General features: G+C 49.4%; 1 protein-coding gene across 1 annotated transcript; it reads left to right on the plus strand.

The window, feature by feature from the left end:
• Positions 1-789: 789 nt before the first annotated feature.
• Positions 790-14,481, plus strand: PIPOX (pipecolic acid and sarcosine oxidase). The gene is made up of 8 exons (XM_027518145.1): positions 790-999; positions 2,242-2,390; positions 10,003-10,216; positions 10,499-10,681; positions 11,234-11,386; positions 11,774-11,932; positions 12,517-12,592; positions 12,886-14,481. The coding sequence occupies exons 1-8, from the start codon at positions 886-888 to the stop codon at positions 13,014-13,016; spliced, it is 1,179 nt and encodes a 392-aa protein (XP_027373946.1). The 5' UTR covers positions 790-885; the 3' UTR covers positions 13,017-14,481.
• The last annotated feature ends 8,984 nt before the right edge of the window (positions 14,482-23,465 follow it).

Genomic DNA, 23,465 nt, shown 5'->3' on the forward strand with positions numbered 1-23,465 from the left:
GCAACTAATTTTGTATTCACAATTTTTCCTTTCCTTTTCTTCAAGAGTCCCACCGAATTGTATAAGAATTAGGCCCTACACAGCCTGGCTATGTCCCAAATGCATTTAGCATACTGCTTGGCACAGAGGGAACCCTCACTCCAGGGCCCCTCATGTCCTAGGCTAGTGCCTGGTCCCCTTCTGTGTCTCCAGAGAAAGCTCTTCCTTTTACTCTGTCCTTTCCATTTGTTCAGGATCATTTCCCCTTCTCCTTTTTAAAAGACACAAGTCAGACACGCTGAGAATAATTTCATAATCACAAACCTGCCCTCCCAATTGGCCCCTGAGCCTACCCCCTGACCTCACCACCCACCAGGGAGGTGGGTCTTACCCTGGGCATCGTGCCAAGTTCTCAGCCGGGCCCTTTAGAGTCTCCAAAGGAAATCAGGCTGGAGAGTGGGAAGACAGCAGGGGGAGGCAGCAGTCCCAGTGCCCGGCTGGGTCTGGGAGGCATTGAAATTCCAGGGCCGGAGTCCTGAGACAAAGATCGTAATGAGACAGGAAGGTGGCATAGGAAGGAGTCCATTTGCATGACAATAATTGAGCCAAGAATAGAAAGCTAGAGGGATGCAAGGGGTGAGGCTGGCAGCTGAGCCGGGCTAAACCTCACAAATCAGACTCCCCGGCTCTGCTTTGCAGGGGAGGCGGGGACCGAGCCCGGTGCCAGGCTTTGGGGGTTGGGAGGAGTGGGGCGAAGGCCAGGGCCCAGGGGACTGTGGGAATGCTGACCAGATTGGACTTTGCTTTACTCCTCCTCCTTGAGTCTGGAGCCTGCCTCCGCCGGCCCTCTCTGGTCTCTGAGGTGTCTGTGGTCTCTGAGGCTGTAGGGCTAATTCAGCGGGCAGGATGGCTGCTCAGAGGGAGCTCTATGACGCCATTGTGATCGGGGCAGGCATCCAGGGCTGCTTCACGGCGTACCACCTGGCCAAACACAGCAAGAAAGTCCTCTTGCTGGAGCAGGTACCGTGTCCCCTCTGCACTCCTGACCTCAGGGACGGTCCCTTTCTCCTCTCCCCCAACCCCCGGTTTTCTGGAGCCAGCAGACAGTGGGGTGGAGGACCTGATCATCACAAATCAAAGGGCCTGGTCATCACAAATTCTGTGCAGTGTGAAGCTTAGCAGTCTGGTGTGTTTCATGACAATGCAAAGACAGTTCCACCCTCCCTAAGACCTGCTTTGGGTTTCTAGGCACATTTCCTCCTTTTGCTGCCTCCCAGATCCTGTCCTTGACCAAGAAGCGTCCCAGGCCCCATGCTCTACCTTCTATCTACCCAGGATCCTCTGTGCCAAAATGGCTGCTCTGGCCCAGAAAAGTAATCAGTTCTGCTTTGGGTAACCTTAAGTAGAGGTAATTCTGCCTGGAGGCAAAGGCTGATTAGTCCGCCTAGGAGGCAGGGTTTGTCCTGGCATATTTCTGGCCCCTTACCCTGCAACCCAGCAGAGGCTTCTGTTTTCTTCTGTCACCTCTGGATAATAGCAGTCTCCTTGTTTGATACACAGGAAATGAGACTTAGGTTTGTTTTTTTTCCTTATAAAAAAGTGACCCCATGAAGTGCAATCTACTGGCCACTGCACATGTAGGTAGGCCCTGTGTATCCACAGGGTCCTTCCCAGGGCAGGTCCACCCAGCCCACCTTCCCAAGCTTTCCACCTTCCCGTTCTACCTGCATCTATCCAGGATGCTTTTGGTTTCTCTTCTTGGTAATGAGCTAGATTGGTTGGAAACCTTCTTCATTTCTCGATCAGTTTTCTCAAAGCCTGAGGGATTCCTGGTCCAACCTCGCAGGAAACACTCCGTCTCTTGTTAAATCCCAAGATAGATCCCTTGTCCTGAGCAATCTGAACTACAGGGAAAGAGTCAGCATCAGTTTCCTTGTCCATAAAATGAGGAGCCTAGACTAGAAAGATCTCAAAGCATCTTTCTAATTCTGCTTCTCCAAGAGTCTAAATGGAGGTTCCAACAGGATGACTGAAGACTAACTCACAGAGGGACTTTGGGATGCGAATGATGTTAGCAAAAAGGAGGCATGAGTTAGAACTACTGAAGAACTTCTCTTCTGAAGCCAAGTCAGTACTTGGCCATAAAGGGAGACTGTATGGAAATATTTGAAGGATAAGTGCTCCTTGTTGACAGCACAGGATGAGCTGGCTCCTAAAGGGGAGGGGTGTCAGCTGCAGCTGTCTCTTGTTCTCCCTCTCCAGTTCTTTCTCCCGCACTCCCGAGGAAGCTCCCATGGGCAGAGCCGGATCATCCGAAGGGCATACCCAGAAGATTTCTACACCCAGATGATGGCTGAGTGCTACTCCATGTGGGCCCAGCTGGAGCATGAGGCGGGAACCCAATTATACAGGTTGGGTTGGTGGGGGAGAATTCCTTGAATCCTGGGGCTTGGCACCTGGGGGTGCTTTTACCATGAGAGGGGGTGGTGCCAAGAACACTTTTGATGTACAACAAGGGACACACAAGGTCTCGGAGGTATTAGACACATGGAGGCATTCTGCTTGCTGTCATCATGATCCCGCCATGGGTCCAGCTGGCTCCAGCCAGGCTCTGAGTTCCAGGGCTGGGTTCAGTCCATGTGTCCAAGGCTTGCAGAGGTTGTTTGGGGAAAGCTGTTGGAAAGACAGTGGGTAGGTGCCCAGAGCTAGAGTGTGTATCTACATTTCCGTGGAGCTGACAGAAACCCTGTCGGGGCAGGGATTGAAATAGAGGAGGAGAATTCTGCTTGATTATTTTTAATTAAAAAAAATAATTATTTATTCAGCTGTGTTGGGTCTTAGTTGCATCATACGGGATCTTGTGTTGTTCTTTGCGGCACGTGGACTCTCTAGTTGAGGCACGCAGGCTCAGTAGTTTTGGTGCATGGATTTAGTTGCTCCCTGGCATGTAGGATCTTAGTTCCTCAACCAGGGATCGAACTCATGACTCCGGGATTGCAAGGTGGATTCTCAACCATTGGACCAAGCAGAGGAAGTCCCTCTGCTTGATTCTTTATGTTCCGACTAGTATCACAACTTTTCATACTGGGTCCTCACCCCTAGAACAAACCGTATAAATCCATTTCATTTTTCTCTGCATACCTCCTCCCATGGGAACAAATGGCGAAGCTCCTCAGGCTGCACTGCTTGCCATGGAGGGAGCCTACAGCTATTTCCATGGGAGCCTGTTGCTCCCATGTCTTTTCTGACCCTTAAGATCCGTCCCCCAACCATGACCTTTCAAATACTCATGGGGAAGAAGGCGACAACCCAGGAGGCAAAGAGAAGTTTTACCACCCGTCGTATCATCCTCCCACCTTCTCTAAGGCTCTTAACTGAACTTCCTACAGAACCACTGCTCTACCCTACAGGGTGGCAGTTATTTTAATGGCCAGGAACCAAGAGGTTACTGTTCTGTTGCAAAAACACCATTAACTTAAGAACAAAGTGAAATCCATTATGCAAATACAGCTAGGGCAGCTAATTACAGATTGATTCCAGAGGCAGCTAATGCACCCAGCACCCAAATAAAGGAGCATGTCTTGCTGAGGGGTGGCCTGGCAAAGGGACCCCCCTCTCTGTCAGCCATCTGTGAATACTGCTGAGTATCTTGTGCTGAAAGACCTGCTGAGGTCTTAGAGGGCACACTTCATCCCAGAAGACAAGGAGGCAACTGAGAGATGTTTGGAAAGTGGAATCTTTCAGAGGGGAGACAACTCTGGAGTCAGACAGGCTTGAATTTGACTTTGTGCTCTACCTCTGACCAGGTGTGTGACCTTGGAAAAGTTTCTGTACCTCTCTTCACCTCATTTTCTCTTCTAGGGCTTTGTGAGGATTAAACGAGACTCTTATGAAATACTTGGCACTATGCCTAGCACCTTTGAATATATGGCATTTCCTTCCAGTTATTCTGGGTCAGCTGCGATCTATCTCCATTGAGCAAGGAGGGAAAGAAATGCAGGAGGAGGCAGATGGGATGCAGGAAGCATGGACATCAAGGGGAAGGCTACTGGAGAGAGGGAAAGGGACCCTTGGATAGGAGACTCATGATCTCACAATCCTCTTTGGCAGGAAGGCAGGAATTTGGAAGGGCTTTGGAATAAGGCAGGCCTGGCTCTAGATATCAGCTCACTCTGACATATTTAACTGTGCGGTTTGGAGCAAGCTGTCTAACCCCTGTGAGACTCAGTTTTCTCATCAGCAAAATAGAGGTAATAATATCTATTTCCTAGGTCTGTTGTGAGGATAAGTATGTAAAGGGTTTAGAATGGTACCTGACAAATCACCATCATCATCATCATCACTGCATGTTTTAGTGCTTATGATAAGAAGCTGGGACTTCCCTGGGGGTCCAATGGCTAAGACTCTGTGCGTTCCCAATGCAGGGGACACAGGTTTGATCCCTCATCAGGGAAGATCTTGTATGCTGTTCAGCCAGAAAAAAATAAAAAGGAAACTAAGGCTGTTCTAAAAGTACTTGATCCATGTTAACTCATTTAATTCTCCCCACAAACTTATGAGAGGGTTGCTACTGACCAGTCAAGATCTTAACCAGTAGTGCAGTTCATAGAATTACTCAACGTTTAGTCTAGAGCAGAGTTTGGCAAACTTTCTGTGAATGGCCATATAGTAAGTTTTGCAGGCATTGCCGGCCATATGGTCTCTTTTGCAGCGATTCAATTCTGCCAGTTACTCAACTCTGCCATTGTGAAAACAGCCACGAATAAAGTTAAAGTGAAAGTCGCTAAGAGCTGTCCGACTCTTTGTGACCCCACATAGTCTGCCAGGCTCCTCTGTCCATGGAATTCTCCAGGCAAGAATACCGGAGTGGGTTGCCATTCCCTTCTCCAGGGGATCTTCCTGATCCAGGATTGAACCTGGGTCTCCTGCACTTCAGGCTGATTCTCTACCATCTGAGCCACCATAATATGAAAACAAATGACCATGGCTGGGTTCCAATAAAACTTTATTTATGGATACTGAAACTTTACATAATTTTCATCTCATGAAATATTCTTTTGCTTTTCATCAACCATTTAAAAACATGAAAACCATCTCGGCTGTGGAATAGGCAAAAACAGGTGGCAGACCTGATATAGCCCCTGGGTCATATCTTGCTGGCTCCTGATTTAGGGGATGACAGAGGATGAGGCTGTTGGATGGCATCACCAACTCAAAGGATAAGAGTTTGAGGAAGCTCAGGGAGTTGAAAGGAAGCCTGTTGTGCTGCAGTCCATGGGGTCACAAAGAGTCAGACATGACTGAGCGACTGAATTGATTGATTGATTTAGGAAATACCACAGACTGGTTACCTTGTCCATCTCTTGCCTCCATACAAGTTTATGCCTAAATTATCCCAGGTCAAAGGTTGCTATATGTGTATACATGTGCTCATGCCTCAGTCGTGTCTGACTCTTTCTGACCCCATGGACTGTAGCCCATCAGGCTCCTCTGTCCATGGGATTTCCCAGGCAAGAGAATTGAAGTAGGTTGCCATTTCCTTCTCCAGGGGATCTTCTGACCCAGGGATCGAACCTGGGTCTCCTGCATTGGCAGGCATATTCTGTACCAGTGAGCCACGTGTGAGGCCCAGGACATATCCTAGCCCATCTTAAAAGACTTTCTCTCTGCTTTCCCCCCAAAAAAGACTCTCCCTATGCTTCGAAGCCCCACTTACAGAAAATGAAGAGTGAAGTGAATGTTCTTTGAAAAATCTTTAAAGTTCTGTATAGTGCTAGGTTTTATTATTGTGTTGTTATTATTAACAATTCTTTCCTTATGGCCAACCTAATTTACTCAGGCACACAAGTTTATTTAGTTCTTTTACTCGGAGCCACAGAACAGATACTTCCCATTCCAATTCCTTGAGCTTTTGTTCCTAATTCTGATTTTCTAAATGATTCATCAGCCGTGTGGTTCTTATTCTCCTAAGTTCTTCTGGAAGAACCAGCACAATATCATAATTGAACTGATAGATACAAATATATTTACTTAATATTTGATGATGATTTTGATATTTGATATTTGATGATGATTTTTTTAAAAAAGCCTTCAAGAATTGAGAGTTAAGGTGGTTGTCCAATTCTTTTCATTCTGCTCTGCCACTTCCAGTGACAGTGGCATACTGAATATAGGTGGGCTCTGGATATTTGCATATATTCCGGGAACAGACAATGACACATGTGTCAGATCACAAGGTCTGAGTCTTTTGTGATGTGTACAGCCAGGATGCTGATACCTAGAGCAAATCCCAGCTCTGTGGCCCATCTCTTTCCTGCCCCCGTCTTCTCCCTTTGAGTCCTACTATCTAGCTCCTGACCCCGGCTGCCCCTGCTTAGCTGACAATATCAGACAAGATCACAGCCGTAGGCAGTACAGCTGCTGGTAGAACCTGGTGGCCCCCTCCGCAGCTGCTGCTTCCTGTGTCTGAGAAGTGTCTGGCTTGTCAGCCACATCCCCTCCCTGGAGCAGTCTTTGTTAACCAATTCCACCTCGGCCCACTGAGCTGAAGATGAAACACCAGGAGCTCCTCGAAAACCAACAAAGACAGCAGCCATTACCAAGTCCTATCGGAGTCGCTTTCCCAAGGTGACTCTCAGAGCTGGCTTGCCTGGCACTTCTCACCCAGAGAGGGGGAAGCTGGAGCTTGGAATGGGAGATGGCAGATGCACGGAGAGCTGTCTGCCCCTCCCAATTCCTCCCAGCTCCATCCTGCCTCCTGTCCTATTGTAGTAACTGGTAAAAATCCCTCATCACCAACTCCCTCTATCACGTCTAAGGCTTTAATAGGGCCACAGAGAAGTCAAGGGCTTCGCTGGTGGCTCAAACAGTAAAGAATCTGCCTGCAATGCGGGAGACTCAGGTTTGATCCCTGGGTCAGGAAGATCCCCTGGAGAAGGGAATGGCTACCCACTCCAGTATTCTTCCCTGCAGAATTCCATGGGCAGATCCTGGCAGGTCACAGTCCATGGAGTCGAAAAGAGTTGGACATGATTGAGCAACTAACACACACACCCACATACACACACAGAAGTCAACAGGCTGCTGGGAGGAATCTCTTCATAGCACTGGATCCAGCTAGGGTTGGGAGGAAGGCACAGTTTAGCACCAAATTCTCAGCACTCAGTTGATGGTGTCCTGTGACTTCGGAGCTGAACTGTTTTCAGAGTCCCCTGGCACCCAGCCTCACTTCAAGGTGCTGTCTTTCTAGACCAGCCCTGACTACTCCCTGACTACTCATTTCCTGGTCTTTCTTTTTTTTTTGGGGGGGGGGGCCTGTGAGATCTTTGTCCCTTCTCACCCTCTTCCTCCCCAAACTTGGTAGCCAGGGTCTGAGCAGAAAAAGAGAAAAGGGAGGTCCAGAGCATGGGGGTGAGAAATTGATGCAGAATGAGCAGACTGTTTATTGGGATCTAGGAAAAGCCATTAAGAAAATAAGCACTTAAATGATTTTCAATCTGCCCGTGGAAGTCATCTATCTTCATACTGGGGGAGAAAAAGCCCGTTCTCCAATCCCGGTTTTGATTGACTGATTTCCAATTCTCTAAACATTTCCCACAGGAGACTCTCACCTATCTCCCATAATGACAGGCCTTTGCATTTCCAGGCAGTGTTTTACATTTATTTCCGATTTGCTCATAATGGTCAAAAAATCTCTCTCCAATCCAAGGCATTTCTCCAGCAGTGCATGGTTTCCCTCGGGCCAAATAGCTCAGCTGTGATCCACGGAAAATGAGAATTTCCCAAACGCATCTTCGGACTAGGGGAGGGTCCGGCACCACAAATTCAGACGGAAAATTTCCCACTGTTAGATCAATATCTGGGCTAAGAAATAAATGCCACAGGGGCAGAGAGCTGGAGCAAAATGATTACAATCGGCACAATTACATTCACCGGCAGAATCAGCTCGCTGATTACTCCTAGGGATGGGGTGCTCCCGCTTCAGCCACCACAGGACGGCTTGGGAATTAGAACATCACTCAGTATTTCATAATTTGACAGATTTGCCCGTTGCCTTGGCATGAGTTCATTTCCTCCATGCAGTACATTCCTGTAAGAGGAGTTCTTATTTCAAGGAAGGAAGGAAGGAAAAAAGAAAGGAAGGCAAGAAGGGAGGAAGAAAAGGAGGGTAAAATGAAGGGAAAGTAAATCTCAGAATATACGAGAGACCAAGGCTGGTACGTTGCAGGCAGAGGTTAAAATATGCTGCTCGGGAATTTCCGGGTCAGGGATCTGATATTATGACTGCTCAGGTGAGAATGAAGCCAGGACTTGAGCAGAATTGTAGCCAGCCACAGCTTCATGGGGTACAAAGGGCTCAAGAATGTGTGCTTGGGTGGCTTCTTTTTCTTGTTGACCAAGGAGTTTACTAGGCGAGTTTTCATTACCTGAAACCCAATCTGAAGTCCTTCTGGGGCCACAGGAAAAGGACTGTCTGCTGACAGGTGGGGATTTCTACAGCATCTTCCCTCTGCCGAGCTTTGAAGAGGCAGAGGCGCTCAGTGCTTTCTCATCAGTGGTGGATGCTGAGTAGGCGGGGGCCATGGCAAATGGATTGGGCACACTGCGAGGCTCTGTGTACTGACACCGGCCCCAGGGCCCACTGTGTCCCTACCCCCTCCCAATCTTCTCTTTAATCCCCCCAACCAGATAATGTGGGATTTGGAAGCATGTAATATCCATGAGACTCCATTATAGGCTATTACGAGCTTTATATACAGTACCTGGGGGATGTGTCAGGCTGATGCTTGTCACTGTGGCTGCTGGAACCGAGAGGGACTACAGGAGTGGTCCCAAGGGCCAAAGTGACCCTTCTATTGTTTTTATCAGTTTCCACAAAAAGGCAGCTCTGATCTCTGGTGACAGAGAGGTGGAAAGCATTAAACAGAAACAGCTTTCACTCAGAGTAAGAAGCATACAGGGATGTACAGGGAGAAACACAATCACCGAATCACTGAATTAATGCCTGGAGCCCTAAGAGGCTGTCTACTGGGGTTTCTGCATGAGGGCACTATTGGCATTTGGGTGGGATTTTCCTGAACTTTCCAGGTTTAATATCCCTGGCCCCTGCCCACCAAATGTGAGTGACAACCCCCAGGTATTATGACAAGCAAAAAAAAAAAAAAAAAAAGATCCAGGCCACTTCTACACCCTCTCTGATGTGAAACCTCTGACAGTCCAACAGCCATGCATTACAGAGGAGGAATCTGGGGGTTGGCTCAGCGAGCAATCAGAGCAAGGTCACAGAGAGGATGCCAGGACTGGACCTAGAGCCAGAACCCCCAACTTAGGACCCTTTCCACAAAACAAGCAGCCTGAGAAGGAACCAAGAGATAGACACACAGGAAGGGATAAACCATGATACACCATGGAAAAGGGACAGTGAAAAGAAACAGCAAGGGGTTGGGGAAGGGAAAAGAGATAAAGTTGTTGTTGTTCAGTTGCTCAATTGTGTCCAACTCTTTGAGACCCCATGGACTGCAGCACACCAGGCTTCCCTGTCCTTCACCATCTCCCAGAGCTTGCTCAAACTCAAGTCCATTGAGTCGGTGATGCCATCCAACCATCTCATCCTCTGTTGTCCCCTTGATCTCTGAAGAACAGAGATCAAAACAGTGAGTAGGGTCAGGGAACTGGAGGGAGGGGAAGAAATCTTATCACATTCATTCAACCTTTACCACCTTCTAGGTGTGACAGTAAAAGAGGACTTAGGATCTCTGTCCTCAAGGGCGGGGTGGATCCTGAGGAGGGAAGATGGAGGGACAAGCAAACCCATAGTGACAGCCAAGGGCAGACTGAGGGACGGGCTGGACGCCAGCTCAGCACTGGGACTCTCCCAACGGAACAGAGATGCCTCTGCCTGCTTTCTGAATGTGAGGCCAGGACTTCCCTGATGCCTGGCCCCGGACCCTTGCTGAAGAATGACAGAGAAGGAAGGGCCCAGGCACAAACTCTCACGTAGGGCTCCTTTTCTCTTTTTAACAGGCAGACTGGACTACTGCTGCTGGGAATGAAGGAGAATCCAGAATTAAAGATAATCCAGGCTACTTTGTCGAGGCGGGGAGTGGAGCACCAGTGTCTTTCATCTGAGGAACTGAAGCAACGTTTCCCCAATATTCGGTTGGCCAGGGGAGAAGTGGGGCTCTTGGAGGTGTCCGGAGGAGTTCTCTATGCCGACAAGGCACTCAGAGCCCTCCAGGTGACATGGTGCATCGTTAGGGGCCACACAGCTCCTGCTCTGGGCATCCTGGGTCCCCATCAGCCATCCCCTGACCTCCGGCCGGATGAGCACCTTTGCCCTGCTGCTTCTAGTCTTGACTATGGGGGCAGGGCGATTTTAGATATCCTATTAGGCCTGGACAATATGGGTGAGGAGGTCTAGAGTCTGTCCTCTCTTTTCTGCCCTCAGTGAAGGATTCTTTGTCCACCAGGGTGAACCACATATAAAACTGATTCTTCCTTCCCTGTTCTGCCCTTTCAGGATGCAATTCGACAGCTAGGTGGCATAGTGCATGATGGAGAGAAGGTAGTGGAGATAAAACCAGGGCTACCAGTCACGGTGAAAACTACCTCCAGGAGCTACCAAGCCAAGAGCTTGATCATCACGGCAGGTCCTTGGACCAACCGGCTCCTCCGTCCCTTGGGAGTTGAGCTACCTCTCCAGGTAAAGGGACCTGGAAGCCTGGGAGGTTGTGCTTAAGAAAAGTTGGACCTAGAGGGACTTGAGCTTGAATCTGCCACCTGCCATGTGTTAGTGGATGACTTTGGGCAAGTTCATTCACCTCACTGAACCTCAATTGTATAGCCTGTAAAATGGGGACTAGGGCTGTTGGAGAATTAAATTAAATGATATATATAAAGGCCTTGGGACTTTCCAGGTGGTGCAGTGGTAAAGAATCAGCCTACCAATGCAGAAGACTCAGGAGATGCAGGTTTGATCCCTGGGTTGGAAAGATTCCCTAGGGAAGGAAATGGCAACCCACTCCAATATTCTTGCCTGGAGAATCCCATGGACAGAGAATCCTGGGGGGCTATGGTCCATGGGGTCGCAGAGTCGGACACGACTGAAACAACTTAGCACACGCGCACACAACATAATATCACATGTAAATGACACGAGAACTGAGTGCAACAAAGATGGGTGAGTTGAGCAGGGCATCTGGAGGACCCCAGAATGCTCTCCTTTTCATTTCCCACTTTCTCTTCCTGCTCCAAGACCCTGCGGATCAACGTGTGTTACTGGCAAGAGAAGGTTCCTGGAAGCTACAGTGTGTCCCAGGCCTTTCCGTGTTTCGTGGGCCTGGGCCTCAGCCTGGCTCCTCACCACATCTACGGGCTGCCCTCCAGAGAGTACCCAGGGCTGATGAAGGTGAGGGGAGAGGCCCAGAGAAGGCTAACAGGGTCCCATGCAGATTTGGGGCGGCTACCCTAACTTCCCTCTCAATGAGCTCCCTCAGACCCCAGTGAGCAGCAGCAGGAACCAACTTCACCATTCAGTATGTGCCGCACGAGACTCCCAGCTGTCCTGGGGCCCAGCAAAAGGAGCCCTTCCTTTGCAAACAGAGGGTTAGCAGGGGATCGGAGGGCTAGGCAACCTTGTATGGCAACAAAAAGCATCTGACAGGAGTGCGGAAGGCTGGGGTGATGGCTGGGGTGCCTCCTGTGTACAACCTGGCCCCCCCATCTCCTGCCGGGCTGGGGGTGGTGTGCAGGAAGCCGGGGCCTCCCAGCTCAAACCGCTCTGATTGGGAGCCAGGTCTGCTATCACCACGGCAACAATGCAGATCCCGAGGAGCGGGACTGCCCAGCAGCTTTCTCAGACATCCGAGATGTCCACATCCTGAGCGGTTTTGTCAGAGATCACTTACCTGACCTGCAGCCCGAGCCTGCTGTGATGGAGCATTGCATGTACACGGTAAGTGTGTGGGCAGCCGGGCCAGGCCCTCCCGCGGCCCTGGGAGCAGGGCCATGGCGCAGACCGGCCTTGCGCAGCTTGGGCCAGACTCGGCCTGACCCCTGACATAGAATGTGACTTGAAACAAATGAGCTTATTTCTGAGGGTCGTCTCGCCTCCACCCGAGAGGGCCCATTAGAGGTTATTCATATTCCTTTTCATTAGGAAACTAGGCTTACGTCTGGCAGTCCTTCACTGTGTTTCCCAGAACTCTAAAAGAGTTTGTGGCAAGATGTTCTAGTTGAGCAGGCCTTGGGGACAAAGAGAAGAGACAGATGTCACCAGGGCCCGAGGCGTCTTGGCTGAAGTTAGTTTGCACACATTAACTGAGCACCTACTGTGTTCATAGCTCTGTACAAGAAGAGACAGATGGACAAATGATCAAGACCTGCGTACCCCAGGGCACTGGCATGCAGAAAGCACGCCTGTGTCCTGTTCCCATTCTTTCTGGAAAGAAATCCAGCCGAGTCTCCTCCCTTCTGAGCCTGCAGCTCTTCTTCCTCCCTCTATCCTCAAAGGACACAGGTGTGATTGTTTCTTTCTAGAACACCCCCGATGGGCACTTCGTTCTTGATAGACACCCAAAGTACGACAACATTGTCATTGGTGCTGGATTCTCTGGTGAGCCTGAGTGAGGGAAGATGGGGTGCCTTAAAGCTGACCTTGGTGCAAGACAGAATGGTGTTTTTCATGCTTTAAGCTGATAGAGGAGGGCCAAAGTCCAGATTGTGCGTGTATAAGGGGGCTGAACGGGGCTATCAGAGAATAAGGGGTGCTCATGGTGGGAGGCAACTTCTGCCTTTGGGGTGCGACCGGTGGGAAGGTTAACCCTGTCTGGGGACTGTGTAGGAGACTTCCAGGGAGCCCAGCCCCTGTCTATGAGGATGCCTGACCACCTGTTCTCCTTTCCCTAGGGCATGGGTTCAAGTTGTCCCCCGTCGTGGGGAAGATCCTGTACGAATTAAGCATGAAATTAACGCCATCCTATGACTTGACACCTTTTCGAATCAGCCGCTTTCCCAGCCTGCGCAAAGCCCACCTTTGACCCCCTGGCCAGCAGCTCCCCTTCTGTGCCCAGGAATTGGAAATAAAGCTGGGAAAGACATGTAAGAGGAAGAAAAAGGCTGTGGGAAGCTATCCTTTCCTCGTGACTCTCTTCAGTCCCCCATAAACACCGGCTGATTGAACGTACCTTCTTTCTCTGGCCAACTCCCCAATCACACACCACTTTTTTGCTTCAGTTCAATCAGATATTCTACAATCACAGAGTGCCAAGGACCTTGGAGGTGGATGTCTCAGTAAGGAAGGGGCATAAGGACCGGCTCAGGAGACCAAAACAGCTATTAAAATTCTCTTCACGGGGGCATTTGTTGAATTTTGGATAGATCTGATGAAAGTTGCCTAGGGGAGGGTAAACAAGATAGTCTGTAGACCATTCATGCCCTTTGAGCTCCTTTTCATAAAACTAGAGCCATCCTCTATCACGAACCCCCACAAAATGTGGCTCGTCGTGGGTGCACAGCAAATGTTTGTTGAAAAAAAAAAAGTGTTGAACAAACAGATAAGTAAATGACTGCCTTGCATGAAAGCCTGTGGCGGGCTTTATTTTCCATGTGACCTTATTTCTTACAGAATTTAATTGTCTGAATTAGCACCACAGAATCCATTACCCCAGGACTCCTTAGGGTCTTTATCCCCTCAACGCACCACACCCTCTTTCTCTGGATTCTTTGTCTGGTTCTCTCCTCTCATAAAGACGCTCGGCTCCCCAGTCTCTCATTAAGGTGTATTGTCAGGTCTTTATGAAGATGGAGCTGTTCTACCAGAAAGGAAGAGAGAGACACACTCGCTCAGAAACCCTGTTCAATGTTTGAATGTTAAATGTGCCATTTTATTATCATTAGGATTGCTCCCACTTAATGAAACAGCATTAACACCGAGTCGGCTGGCCTCCTTGCACTAATTGCTTTGGAAGGAAACAGGCTCATAACTGCCCCAGGGTGGGTGGAGGGGTGAGAGGTGTAAACAGAGACTCAAGCAAGGCTGAGCGCATTCAGATGAAACCCAAGCAGGAGCATCTCCAGACAGGGGCCCCTTGGACCCAAAAGAATAGGAGTTAATGAGCTCTGGGGAGAAAAAAAAAAAAAAACTGGGACTGGGTGGGCTGGAAATGTTCAGAGGAATCCCTGAGGGGGGAGGAGTGGGAAATGAGAAAAAGAGTAAAAATATTCTCAAAGGAAAAACAACACAGAGGAAATTAGTCTTCAATTGCCGCATAGGCCTAGGCACATGGATTAATGCTGATTTCTCCTGGGAATTATAAAAGCTAGCCAGTTGGAATGAAACATCATTCCAACTCTGCATTTTGGGTGCTCTCATTTGGTTCCCTGAGCCACAGCCTCTGTAAAGGGGCGGGGGAGGATAATCATATCTGTAAAATGGGAATATTAAATCTTATGGATCAATCTTGAAGACATAATGCTGAATAAAATCATCCAGACATAAAAGGACAAGTAGTGTGTGTTTCCATTTGTGTGAGCTACGTGTGTGTGTGTGTGTGTGTGTGTTGTGTGCTCAGTTGCTTCAGTCATGTCTGACTCTGCGACCCTATGGACTGTAGCCCACCAGGCTCCACTGTCCATGGGATTGTCCGTGCAAGAATACTGGAGTGGGTTGCCATGCCCTCCTTTAGGGGATCTTCTTAATCCAGAGATCAAACCCGAGTCTCTCGTGTCTCCTGCATTGGCAGGTGGGTTCCTTACCACTAGTACCTCTTGGGAAACTTGTGAGCTACTTAGAGTAGTCAAATTAACAGAAACAGAAGGTGGAATGGTGGTTGCCAGGGGCTAGAGAGAGGAATGGAGAAGGCAATGGCACCCCACTCCAGTACTCTTGCCTGGAAAATCCCATGGATGAAGGAGCCTGGTGGGCTGCAGTCCATGGGTTCGCTAAGAGTCAGGCATGACTGAGCGACTTCACTTTCACTTTTCACTTTCATGCGTTGGAGAAGGAAATGGCAACCCACTCCAATGTTCTTGCCTGGAGTATCCCAGGGACAGAGAAGCCTAGTGGGCTGCCGTCTATGGAAGCGACTTAGTAGCAGCAGCAGCAGCAGAGAGAGGAATAAGGAGTTATTGTTTAATGGGCACAGAGCTTCGGTTTGGGAAGATGAAAAAGTTCTGGAGACGGATGATGGTGATGTTTGTATAAGACTGTGAGCGTATTTAAATGCCACTCAACTGTACACTAACATGGTTAAGATGGGGGACTTCCCTAGTGGTCCAGTGGCTAAGACTCCAAGCTCCCCAGTGCAGGGGGCCTGGGTTCGATCCTTGGTTAGGGAACTAGATACTGCTTGCCGCAGCTAAGAGTTTGCATGCGGCAACTAAAAGATTCTGCATGCTGCAACTAAGACCTGATGCAGCCAAATAAAGACTTTTTTAAAATGGTTAAGATAGTATATTGTATGTTATGTATATTTTACCACAATTTTAAAAAGTGGGGGACTTCCCTGGGGGTCCTGTGGATAAGAATCTACCTGCCAATGCAGGGGCAAGGGCTTGATCCCTGGTCCAGGAAGATTCCGCATGACATGGAGGCAACTAAGCCCATGCTCTAGAACCCACGCGCTGCAACCACTGAAGCCTGTGTGCCAAGAACATGTGCTCTGCAACAAGAGAAACCACTGGATGAGAACTCCATGCACCACAACAAAGAGTAGCCCCCACTCACCACAACTTCGTTCACACAGCAATGAAGACCCAGCACAACCAAAAATAAGATAATAAATAAAAATTTTTAAAAAGGGGATAATAATACTGACCAACTCTAAAGGAGTGTGTGAGGATCCAATAAGGTCATTCATTCAACACACAAATATTTGTAGCTTCTGTTCTGTGCTAGGCACTGTGCTAGGCATGGTGGATGTATCTATGAATAAAACAATCTATGGCAATCTTACTCTTGTGGTGTTTACAGCCCAGTGAGGAGCAGACATGTAGCTGATGCTTTCATGCTTGTGCTCTCGCTCAGTCATGTACAACTCTTCTCGACTCCATGGACTCCACCCTCCAGGCCCTTCTGTCCATTGAATGTTCTAGGCAAGCATGGGAGTGGGTTGCCATTTCCTTCTCTAGGGGATCTTCCCCACCCAGGGATCGAACCCACGTCTCTTACATCTCCGGCATTGGCAGGCGGATTCTTTTACCACTGAGCCTCCTGGGAAGCCCATGTAAATAATACGCATAAATAAATTGTATTGTACATTAGATGGTGACAAGTGTGTTGGGGGAAAAACAGAGCAGAGTGGGGAAGACAGAGAATGCTGGGGGAAGGGTTGCCCTTTTGGATGGTGGTCAGGGTGAGACTCATTGAGCAGACTTGGAGGAGAGGCAGTGCGCCAGGCAGATACCAGGATGTCTGTAAGAGCACATGGTGAATTGTAAAGCAAGGTATTGTGTTATTACTAAGACAGAAATGAGGTACAGACAGGGATCAGGGGAAGATCCTGCCAGCTCCCCAGCCAGCAAAGTTGGGGAGAAAGGATTCTGGGGCTCGCTCTCTCCTTCTTGTTCCACGGCTGCCCTCCACTCCCTCTGCCTCTGCTTCTCTCAGGGCCACCTTCCTCCCCCAGCCAGCTGCTGCAGCTCCCCTTCCAAAATATCCAGTCTTATTCAGCTTGCTGGTGACAGCAAAAGGAGGGGACCAGTGTCTAGAGGAGGCTGAGAAAGGACAAGTGGGGGACGCTGACAAGCCCTGCCTGAGCTGGCGAAGGCCCTTTACAAATGAGCCAGGGTGTCCTAGAAACAGAGTGCAGGCAGGGGTGGGGGCAGGGGCATGCGGGTATGTGTGGGAGGGGTGAGGTCAGGGCAGAGTGGAGAGAAGCAGGAATTGGATAAGAGGAGGCTGGTAACACGCAGGCCAGGGAGGCAGGCGAGGACCTGCAGGGATGTGCACACAGCCCAAGTGGGAGGAACTGAGCATCTCTCATGGCGGGTGGGCTGGGGTCACAGAGGGGAGGAGAGGGTGCAGGGAACAGAGTCTATGGCTATGGAGTAGAGGACTAGCCCTTGCAAATGGGCTCAGAGGACCAACTTGAGGGTTTTAGTAACACTGAAGGATTTGCCAAGCAGACCTGCCAGCATTATCTCCCTGCCTCCCTTCTGCTTGACCGTGGCCAGGCATCCGCTTTCAGGCAGAAACCCTGCCTATCTTCAAGATGGGAGAAAATCAAAATAAATTGGGCAGGCAGGAAGAGACCTCTGGAAGGGCAACTGGGGTCCACATGAGCTGCAGGGGAGAGATAAGGGCAGCAAAGAGAAAGAGGCCGGCATGGTTGCCAACCAGACTAAGGCAAACAGAGGCAGGCTAAAAATAGATTGGGGGTGGGGAGGGAGGAGAGGCAGTCCAGAAAAGAAGGGAAAGCACAGGCAATCGATGCCATTGCGACTCTGACCCAATTCTTCATCTCTCAGCCTCACCATCTGAAAAATGAGGAGGTGATGGGGGAAAAAGGAAAGACTGGAACAGAGGAGAGTCAGGGGAAAGTAATCTGAGTCCTGAGACCTAGGCAACTGTGTGGCACAAATTAGTAGTGCCAATGTGGAAAAGAGAAGGTATGTGGTGTAGTTGATACAAGTGAAAACCTAATCGGAGTTTGGTTGGGTTTTAAACCACGACAGGTTTAGGTCTTAAGGAGTGTGGTTCTAATTCGGAATGAGGGTCACCTGTTTAGAAAGGTAAGCAGGAGAACAAAATGGTGGAGGAGTAGGTGGACATGGAGTGCCTCTCTCGCCATGGATACATCAGGAATACACCTTCAGACACAGAAGTGCATGCAGAAGACCAGCTGAGAGTGGACAGGAGTGCCTCAACAGTGAAAAAGAATATATAGAACCACGCAAAACTTGAGATCAAGCCCTGAGCCTTTGGAGTGGGAGCACTGCCTCCAAGACCCTAGACTACCAGAGAACTAACCCTGCTGCTGCTGCTGCTAAGTCGCTTCAGTCGTGTCCGACTCTGTGCGACCCCAGAGATGGCAGCCCACCAGGCTCCCCTGTCCCTGGGATTCTCCTGGTAAGAACACTGGAGTGGGTTGCCATTTCCTTCTCCAATGCATGAAAGTGAAAAGTGAAAGTGAAGTCGCTCAGTCGTGTCCGACTCCTAGCGACCCTATGGACTGCAGCCTACCAGGCTCCTCTGTCCATGGGATTTTCCAGGCAAGAGTACTGGAGTGGGGTGCCATTGCCTTCTCCGGAGAACTAACCCTAGGGAGTATCAAATACTGAGAACTCACACAAAAGAAGCCACTTGAATACAAGACACGGCATCACCCAACCTCCAGTAGCACCCTGTGCAGGACGCCTTAACTAAACAACAAACAAAAATAGAAAGGTAAGAGGAGGCAACAAGGATGAGTTAATGCAGGGACAATAGGCTGGAGTGACTTGATGCTTGCATTTTACTTCTCAAAAGAGTGATTAAAAGACTTCCCTGGTGGTCCAGTGGTTAAGACTCTGTTCTCACATGCAGGGGGCCCAGGTTCAATCCCTGGTCAGAGAACTAGATCCAACAGGCCGAAACTAAGAGTTTGCATACCACAACAAAGATTGAAGATCCCACGTGTACCAACTAAGACCCGGCGCAGTTAAATAATTTCTTTTTTTCTAAAAGAGTGAGTGAAGAGAATTTGGCTATTGGATATTCTATTTCAATGATGGGCTTCCTCTTCCTTGCAGCAAGAGGGATTTAGGTTAGACCTCAGGAAATCCACCCAATCACTAAGTAAACAGATTTGTGAGATATTAAAACATGTATATAAGCACTCTTAGGGTGTTCTTTCCTTGGAAATCTTTATAAATAAGAAGTCCATCTATTTGGGCCTGTATAGTCTTACCTGTGGAGAAGGCAACGGCACCCCACTCCAGTACTTTTGCCTAGAAAATCCCATGGACCGAGGAGCCTGGTAGGCTGCAGTCCATGGAGTCGCTAGAGTCGGACACAACTGAGCGAGTTCACTTTCATTTTTCACTTTCATGCATTGGAGAAGGAAATGGCAACCCAGTCCAGTGTTCTTGCCTGGAGAATCCCAGGGACAGGGGAGCCTGGTGGGCTGCTGTCTCTGGGGTCGCACACAGTCGGACACGACTGAAGCGACTTAGCAGCAGCAGCAGCAGCAGTCTGACCTGATGGGCTTCCCAGGGGGCTCAGTGGTGAAGAACCCATCTGCCAACGCAGGAGACTTAGGAGACATGGGTTCGATCCCTGGGTTGGGAAGATCCCCTGGAGCAAGAAATGGCAACACACTCCAGTATTCTTGCCTGGAAAATTCCATGGACAGAAACGCCTGACAGGCTATTGTCCATGGAGTTGCAAAGAGTCAGACACGTCTGAGTGACTGAGCACACACACAATCTTGCCTGAAGGCCAGGACCTCCCAACAAGCCTCAGGAAGACTTGTGGCTAGAAAGCAGGTAGAGTCTGAAATGGGATTCTGGGCAGGGCAAATGAATGTAAGCTCCTGAGGGGAAAGGGGAGGCAGAAGGCGGGCTGGTTCTGTCAGGCAGGAAGAAGCAGCGAGGACAAGGGGCAGGATTCTAACATGCAGGACCCAGTGGCATTTACATAACTTTGAATAATGAATAAGCCCAGCTCTGGGGCTCCAAGTCAGCGTGTTCATCTGCATCTTTATTAGGCTTTATAAATGATTCAGCTCCCTACCCCTTCCCCCCTGCCCCTGCCCAGCCTGCCCCAAGCATCAGGGTAGTTGATTGCTCATTATTTTAGACTAGGTTTGTTTCACCAACAGTCAGTGAGGCATGGAGCAGGGGGACACAGGAGGGAGGAAGAAATCTGAAAGGCGGTGCAGAGTGGAGGGGCAGGGTGGGTGAGCAGAGGCAGGCAGACTCTACGAATAGGGACGTGGGCATAATTCTCTAAAATGCTCCTGGGGCCAACATCTTCAGGACAGAAAGGTTTCTTAGACTCCCCCAAAAGTGCTGGGTTCAAGTCCTACTCAGTCCCCAGTTTCCCTTACATCTGCTGCCAAGCCCCCAGCAGGCTTCTCTCTCAGCTCCAATGCAGCAAGGAGCCACTTGAGCAGCCAAATGAGAACTGCCCCCAGGGAAGTTCTCACTTTTTCCTGAGGCAGGAATTTTGCTATTTTCACACACACACAAAAATCTGCTATGCTTGCAAGGCAAGAACAGACACCAGGCATATTAGGAGAGAAAGTGGTAGGAACAGGTCTACATGGTACGTGAATCAGTAGAGAAAAGGAATTCTCGTGTCCGTTGAGAGTTGGAGCCCACCTGGAAAGAGGAGCCTAGAAAAGACACACCTCCAGGTTAGGTATGTGAATGCCAACTGCTCTGGTCTATTGGCTGGAGGTGGGAGAAGCATTTAATAGCCTGGATGAGAAGGAATTGGCAGGAAACTGGTAAGGGGTTTCCTGGCTGCACATTAAAACCATCAAGAGAGCTTTAAAAAATATGATGTTTGGGCCCCACCCAAGGCCAATTAAATCAGAATCCCTGAGAGAAAAGGCTCTGGGCACAGGTCTAGTTCTTAAAAAGCTCCTCAATGTTGTTTGAATCCTGATTTTTCTAGTAGTCACGTATGAATGTGAGATTTGGACCATAAAGAAAGCTGAGTGTTGAAGAATTGATGCTTTCGAATTGTGGTGCTAGAGAAGATTCTTGAGAGTCCCTTGGACAGCAAGGAGATCAAACAAGTCAATCCTAAAGGAAATCAACCCTGAATATTCATTGGAAGGACTGATACTGAAGCTGAAACTTCGATAATTTCACCACCTGATGCTTAGAACTGAGTCACTGAAAAAGACCCTAGTGATGGGAAAGACTGAGGGCAGGAGGAGAAGGGGGTGACAGAGGAGGAGATGGTTGGATGGCATCACTGATTCAATGGACATGAGTTTGAGCAAACTCTGGGAGATAGTGAAGGACAGGGAAGGCTGGTGTACTGCAGTTCATGTGGTCGCAGATAGACACAACTGAGTGACTGAGCAACAACTTTATTTATATATACATATAATTATATATAAATTATACATATAAATAATATATAAAACTAATATAATTAGTAAAATGTACAATCAGGAAAATGTAAATATTGATTGGATATTTGGTACTAAGGAATTACTGATAACTTTTTAATGGTGTGATAAGAGTATTGTGGTTACATTTTAAGGAGTCATTTTCTTTTTCTCTAAGGGAGAGACACTAAACAAATATCTTCCATGGGTGTGTGTGTGTGTGTGTGTGTGTGTGCACGAGCTCAGTCACAAAGTGATATATCTGGAAAGTGAAAGTGTTAGTCACTCAGTAATGTCTGATTCTTTTCTATCTCATGGCCTGTAGCCCTCCAGGTTCCTCTGTCCATGGAATTCTCCAGGCAAGAATACTGGAGTGGGTAGCCATTTCCTTCTCCAGGGGATCTTCCCAACCCAGGGATTGAACCTGAGATGCCTGCATTGCAAGCAGATTCTTTACCATCTGAGCCACGAGGGAAATGTATGATATATCTGGGGCCTGCTTTAAAATAATCCAAGGGTTTAGATGAAGCAAGATTCATTGCTTGTTGATGACTGTTGAAGCCGTTTGATAGATAAAGCTCATTATACTATGTTTTTTACTCTTCATATACAAAACAAAAACAGTTCCATGAGCATTTCTAACATACAGCAAGGTGAGAACCAGAGTCAGGCACTCAGCAGGATGGGGGCCACCTCAGTGGCATGACCAGCTTTAAAGGAGACCATGTGTGTGGGACCCTAAATGACAGGTAAGAGCTGTGTTCTCCATAGCCCTATTCTTCAGGCAGAGTCACAGGGACCACTTGAGGGGAACCATATCTGGCAGTTAGAGATACACTGGGGTGTCCAAGATCTCTGGCTTTTTCCCCAGGCCAGCACAACCTCTGGAGACTCGGAGCCCCTCTACACTCTGAGCATCAGGCCAGGAGGCTGGATCAAAGGGTGCCTGAGGCACCCAGAGCAAGCCATCAACCCAGCTCTTTTCTCTCAATCCTTGCCCTCTCTTGACTGACTCCACAGGAGCTAGACCCCAGTTTCAGCCAGCAACCCTGCCGCCCTCCCCGCCTCATACCAGCCGTCACCATTGCTTCCCAGCGCTGTCACTCTCCCGACGGGCTCATCTGCCTCTGTCAGGCAACATTAGCCCAGCAGACTTCATCAAGGACGTGAGGGGAGGCTGAACACAGGGGAGGCTGAACACCAGTGCGCAGAAGTACGGGCCCCTGGGCAGCCACCCCCAAGCGGCTGCCGGCGGAGCTGTCTGAGCTGCTGAGAGATTCGTGGGTAGCTTGATCTCATTTGCATATCACTTCTTCAACGAACACATTCACAAGAATCCCAGATTCTCAGTTTTCTACTTTCCCCGACAGGTTGGCTCTCCTCACACTTGTCCCTGACAGGGACCAACCATTCCCACGTTCTCCATATGCTCTTGGGAAATAACTTACCTTGGCTTGGAGCAAGGTATTTCCCTGGCCCCTGCCCCGCCCCTGCCCTGCCCTGCCCTGCCCTCGCCCCGCCCCCGCCCTGCCCTCGCCCCGCCCCCGCCCTGCCCTCGCCCCGCCCTGCCCTCGCCCCGTCCCCGCCCTGCCCTCGCCCCGCCCCTGCCCCGCCCCGTTCTCGCCCCTGCCCCGCCCTCGCCCCGCCCCCACTTACACCGGCGGAACCACCAGCTCCACCACGGCTCTCAGCTTGGGGCTCTATCTCTCTTCTCCGCTCCATTACCTTCCCCTGATGGCCTCTAGGGGCTGGGGAAGGGAGAGAGTTGGAGGGGGTCTATTTAAGAGATTTTTGGAATCTGTGCCTGCGCATCACCCGCTGCCATGAGTTATTTCAGAGCCGATGTTTGTCTCGAGCTGATTATTCCAGCCCGAGAACAGGTGGAGCAGCCTGCGGTGGCTTATTCGTCAGCCAAGGCCATCTGTTCCCAACAAGCTGAGATTTGTAGCTGATTTTTACTGGGGAGCAAGGAGTGGGGGCAGGGAGGGAGATGATCACCTCCGAGCCCCAGGAGACTTATCCCAGACCTTCTGCGAGGTCTGAACCCCCCAGTCCTCCCCTTCTAAAACCAATACCTGCTCGTTTTTCTCAGAGAACTCACCGGTCACTTGACTCTGAAATAGCGAAAATACTTTTTCCTTAAGGGGCTAAACCTTCTTCGATGGAGTCAGGTATGAGAAGCAGGAATCCATTAACCAGGCACAGTCTGGCCATTGAGTCATGTCCACCCTTACAGATTTTTTTTTAATATGTAACTGTGACACAAATATCCTAAATGACCTTTTTGATTCTCGGCTTCTCCTCACCCGCCTCCATCACTGGTCCCTGCATCAACACGTGTCTCCTTGTCTAAACCTGTCACCTGCAGGGCTTCAGGCAGCATGGGAGGGTATGTCTGGAGGCTCTTCTCACCCCTCCCTCGCTGCGCCTCTTCCCTAAATA

The sequence above is a fragment of the Bos indicus x Bos taurus genome, chromosome 19 (assembly GCF_003369695.1).
Source record: "Bos indicus x Bos taurus breed Angus x Brahman F1 hybrid chromosome 19, Bos_hybrid_MaternalHap_v2.0, whole genome shotgun sequence".
Lineage (NCBI taxonomy): Eukaryota > Metazoa > Chordata > Mammalia > Artiodactyla > Bovidae > Bos > Bos indicus x Bos taurus.

What these genes read in the sequence shown, in the direction of transcription:
- PIPOX (XM_027518145.1), top strand. Translation starts at nt 886, where the DNA reads ATGGCTGCTCAGAGGGAGCTCTATGACGCCATTGTGATCGGGGCAGGC. An exon ending in GCGGGAACCCAATTATACAG is followed by an intron (nt 2,391 to 10,002) that starts GTTGGGTTGGTG and finishes TCTTTTTAACAG; the next exon opens with GCAGACTGGACTACTGCTGC. An exon ending in GAGTTGAGCTACCTCTCCAG is followed by an intron (nt 10,682 to 11,233) that starts GTAAAGGGACCT and finishes TCCTGCTCCAAG; the next exon opens with ACCCTGCGGATCAACGTGTG.